At 17.6% G+C, this 5,043-nt stretch overlaps 2 protein-coding genes across 2 annotated transcripts; both read left to right on the plus strand.

Moving 5' to 3' along the window:
* Positions 1-201: 201 nt before the first annotated feature.
* Positions 202-725, plus strand: PGAL8A_00021950 (hypothetical protein; the record flags this gene model as incomplete). The annotated part of the gene is made up of 2 exons (XM_028673793.1): positions 202-336; positions 450-725. 2 exons carry the CDS (start codon positions 202-204, stop codon positions 723-725), a joined length of 411 nt encoding a protein of 136 aa, XP_028530210.1.
* Positions 726-1,472: 747 nt separating this feature from the next.
* On the plus strand, positions 1,473-2,276 carry PGAL8A_00022000 (surface-associated interspersed protein (SURFIN), fragment; the record flags this gene model as incomplete). The annotated part of the gene is made up of 1 exon (XM_028673794.1): positions 1,473-2,276. One exon carries the CDS (start codon positions 1,473-1,475, stop codon positions 2,274-2,276), a length of 804 nt encoding a protein of 267 aa, XP_028530211.1.
* Positions 2,277-5,043: the final 2,767 nt, after the last annotated feature.

Below are 5,043 nucleotides of genomic sequence, written 5' to 3' on the forward strand. Positions count from 1 at the left end.
TTTAAAAAAAATGTAAAAGAGAATACTGAAAAAAAAAAAAAAGAACAAAAAATAACTAAAATATAAAAACTGTTTAAAAATTTCTATATTTTATTGGAAGTCAAGAAAATTAAATACAAATAATTTAAAGATACCATTTTCAACTATTTTTTATATTATTATTATATAATAAAATATATATATATATATATATATATTAGAATGGGAATTTTTTTAAAATTGAATAAAAACGTCTACTCGAACTGTAAATCTTACGTTTACAAAAGTAGTGGCGGTTCTATTCTTGATAATATCTTTAATGTATATTGGAGCATATGTGTTAATTTTGTACCTAAAGTAATATATTTTTTTTTCATTTTTCTTTAACATATTTACATAATTTTTATTACTATGAATATTTCTAATTTCTTTTTTGTTTTCTATAAATATAATTTATTATTTCTTTTTAGTCAATAACAGCTAACCTCTTAACTTTACTAGGATTTTTGTGTTCAACAATTGCATTTTTTCTTATGTATCTTTTTGATCCATTAGAAGAAAAGTATAATTATATATATATATACATAGGACTCTTTTTATTCTTATATCAAGTAAGATTTTTTTTTTTTTTTTTTTTTTTTTTTTTTTTTTTTTTTAAATTTTTAAATTTTTTTTTTTTTTTTTTTTTTTTTTTTTTTTTTTTTTTTTTTTTTTTTTTATATGTTGTTGGTTTTTATTTACATTAGTAAAAAAAAAAATATAATTACTTGAATAAAAAAGTTAATTATGTTTGATAATTTAAGACATAAACATGATATATAAATATATATATATATATATATATATATATATTGATACTATATTTATGAAGTATTTTTGACAATAAATTTTCAAACATAATTAACTTTTTTATTCAAGTAATTATATAATTTATATTGTAAAAATATAAATATAAAAAAAAAAAAAAAAATTGAACAAAATGATAAATTTTATTTTTTTTTTTTTTTTTTTTTGTTTTTTATCCAGAAAAATCAAGTTTCATAAATTCATCTCACACTTTTCATTCATTTTTTTTTTCAATGTAATAATATCTTGTTTCTAACAAATTTTTGCTAATAAACTATTGTTATTTTTATTTTCAAAAAACATTATAAGAAATAATTTTAAAAAAAATAATCAAAAAAGAATTTAAATTTTCTTGTATTCATAATAAAAAATTCTAAAATAATAAGAAAATATCTCAAAGAATGTCAAGTACATATATATATATTACCAAATAAAAATTGCTTAATAAAAAAACAAAAAGATTAATATAGTTATAATGATAAAATAAGTGCATTACTTATTAATTTTAATTTTAGCTTTTTTTTTTTTTATATATATATATTTCTTCAAAAATATAACTAAATTATAATGCACTGATTTGTAACAAAAATTTAAATATTAAAGTAAAAAAAAATTGGAATAACTTTAATCTTCGTTTAAAGTTTAGAATGTCAGAGAAATGGAAAAATGAAGAATGGTTTATTAATTTGAAAAAAGAATGGGGAAAAGAACAAGAAAAATATGATGAATTAAGAAAATCAGAAATATCAGAAATAGAAGCAGGAAAAAATCCTATGCTAGAGAAACAAAAAAGAATATGGAAAGAGTGGCTGAAAAAACAAAGAAAATGGTTTATACTACATAGCGAGGAAGATTGGTTTAACAATTTATTAGACGAATACGAAAAAGAAGAACGTGAGGAAGGAATAACCAAAAAAGATGAGAACGAATCGAAGGAAATTCATGAAAATATTGAGGAATTGAAACAAGAAGGAGATGAAGAAATAGAGAAAAATAGAAAAAAAAGGGATAAATTGATACAAAATGTTTTGATAGAAATACATATGACGCTATTAGAAGAATGTATGAAAGATGAATTGCAAAATGAAAAAGAATATTTTTTTAAAAAAATGGTCGAAGAATTGAGAATACAAGAAAATTTAGATGAGGATGTTAACATATTGGAAATAGAAAAAAAAAGTAGGAATATTATATTAAATAATGACAAAGAGAAAATAGAAGAATGGAAAAAAAAGAAATGGTTTATAGAATTAATATTGGAAATGAAAAACAAAGAAAGGGAATTCATGAAAGAAGTGTATAAAGATATCATAGCAAAAAAGAATGAGGACAGAATTAGAAATCCCATGTTAGAAAGGCAAAAAATTATATGGAAAAAACACTGTGAAGATATTCTTAGGAGGTGGATAGAAAAAAATAATAAAGAATGTTTTACATCAGTAATTTATTAATAAAAGAATGAAGATAACGAATAAAAAAGCAAAATATATAGAGTATAGGTGGTAAAAATAAACGTGAAGAAACTGGAAAAATTTGTAAAACAATAGAAAAAGTTTTAGAAGTAATAAATAGAATTATTGTTCTTTTTGAATATTTTTTAAGAAATAATCTTAAACATTTCTATATGCTCAGTTATTGATTTAATAATTTTTCATTCAATAATATTGTTATAATATTGATTTATTAAATGCTTGTATAATCAATTTGCTTACGATGAACAAATGAATTAAATAAAGAAAGTTTAAAGATAATTATAGTTATTTTATTTAGAATAAAATAAATCATTAGATAAATCATTTATTTTTATTAACCAATATTAAATTTTAACTCTATTATTTATTTGTTTAAGCTAATTTATACAATACAAATGTAATTTTTAACATTATGTTATTTAATTTTTCATGCAAAAAAGAATAATATCCATTGCATCACCAAAAAAAAAAAAAAAAAATTATTATTTTTTTTTTTAAAATGATACTATTTTTTTCTATTAGAAAATGAAAAAAAAAATAAAATATTTTTTTTTATAATTCTAAATAGATATAATAAAAAAAAAATAAATGAAATATATTTGTTTTTTTTTTTTTTTTTTTTTTTTAATGTAATAACTTTTTTATTTCCTTTTCAGTGGTATTATGTATTATTAATTTGTTAGATAATAACTTTTATAGTGCTTTAAATAGTTAAATTAATATAGAGCTTGTAAAATGATATCTACTTATTCTTTTTAATATAAAATTAACCTATGTATATAATTATATACCTATTATACTAGTATCAATTCATAATAATCTTAATATATTTATTATAAAATTCATTCTATTTAGCATACGTCTTAGTATTTTTTCATATAAAATATAAAAAGTTTCATATTTACTCTTCTCCTAAAAAAAAAATAAATAAGAATAAAACATTCTTTTTTTTTTAAAAATAAAAATGCATATATAATGTTTTTTTTTTATGAGTAAATTACTAATATAACATATATTATACAAATATAATTATACTACATCTATGAAGATATCCTTTTAAACATAATCTATTTTGTATTTTATATCTGTACACGTAAAAATTATTATAAGTGTTCTCATATATATATCTCTTTATATATTTTTTAATTATTCTGCATGTAACTACATTGCTCTAAAATGAACTTCTATCTTTCTATAAATTATTAAAAGGGTAAATGAAATCTTTTATTAGTCATATTTCTAGTATTGAACAAAAAAAAAATTAATAAAAAGCATGTAGAGAAAACTGTACTTATTTTACTTATGATAAAATAAATTATTATACAAATTATTTACTTTTTGTAATTGTCAAATGTGAATCACAATAGTTACTGAGTTAATTTACACAACACGCTATAAAATATAATATTAACATAATATTTTTAATTCTTACACATAAAAAATTATACTACACATCATCAACAAAAAAAATATATGATTATCCTTAAGGTTACAGTTTTTTTTTTTTTTAAATTTCTTTTTCAACTCAGTTATTTATTAATTAACCATTCAATGTTTTTGCTAGTATCTAACAAACAAATTAATAAAGATCATATAAAGAGAATTTTACATATTTTTATTTTTTTTAAATTAAGATATAAATTAAATTATTCATTTTTTATTAATTAATATAAAACATTAATTATGTTAGTTAATTAATATTGTTATTGATTTACAGAACATCCCATGTGTACCACATTTTATATTGCATTTTTAATCTTTCTTAAAAAAAAATAAAATAATCTCCATATTAGTCCTTAAAAGAAAAAAAAATATTTTTTTTTAAGATGTCATATTTTTTTTAAAAAAATAATAAAAAAAAAAAAAAAAATATATTTTCTTATATAATTATGAGTACACAAAAAAAATATTATAGAAATATTTTTATTTATTTCTTTTTTTTAGAGTATTTTTCGTGCAAATATATATATATATTTTTTTTTTAGTATACACATTTATATGTTCATATTTTCCACTTATTTTGTAATGCTCTAAATAAAATGTTTTTACTTATTTTATTTTATTAAATATTACTTAAAACAGTTTGATAATATAATTTATAGATTACATGCTATTTATTAATTTGTTTTTTTAATACTAGTAAGGTAATCGAATAGACGATTAATAAATCACATTTTTTCGTATATATTTTTAAATTGTTACCAATAAGTAATACATATACAGTTTTTAGTACCTTAAAAGGTTTACATATGCTTATATTAAATTCATGAAGATATCTTTAATTACTATTTGTAACTTATAAGACCAACTTTGAATGCAAGTGATAATATGTTAAATACAAATCTTTCATGTTTGGGTTCTATAAATTCTATGTGTTGATCATTACTTTCACCTAGTTTTACGTCCCAATATCCTTTTTTAAGGTCTATCTTCGGAAAACATTTAATACCACAAAATGTCTGAAATATATCTTTCATATTAGGTAAAACATATAAATCATTCAATGTATATCTATTTAAATAAAAATAATTTATAGTGATTACCAACCTTCTAACCTTTTTACGAACTAATACCATAGATAAATCCTACCTTTAATTATTGGTATATAAATATATGTTAAACATATTTTTAAGAATTTTTAAATAAATAAATAAGAGAATTTTTATTTGTTCATGTTAAAATAAGGGGAAAATGTGCATTTATAAATTCATAAATTAAAAAATAACAAATACAAAAAAATATGTAT

Source organism: Plasmodium gallinaceum, assembly GCF_900005855.1.
Source record: "Plasmodium gallinaceum strain 8A genome assembly, contig: PGAL8A_v1_14, whole genome shotgun sequence".
Taxonomy (NCBI): Eukaryota; Apicomplexa; class Aconoidasida; order Haemosporida; family Plasmodiidae; genus Plasmodium; species Plasmodium gallinaceum.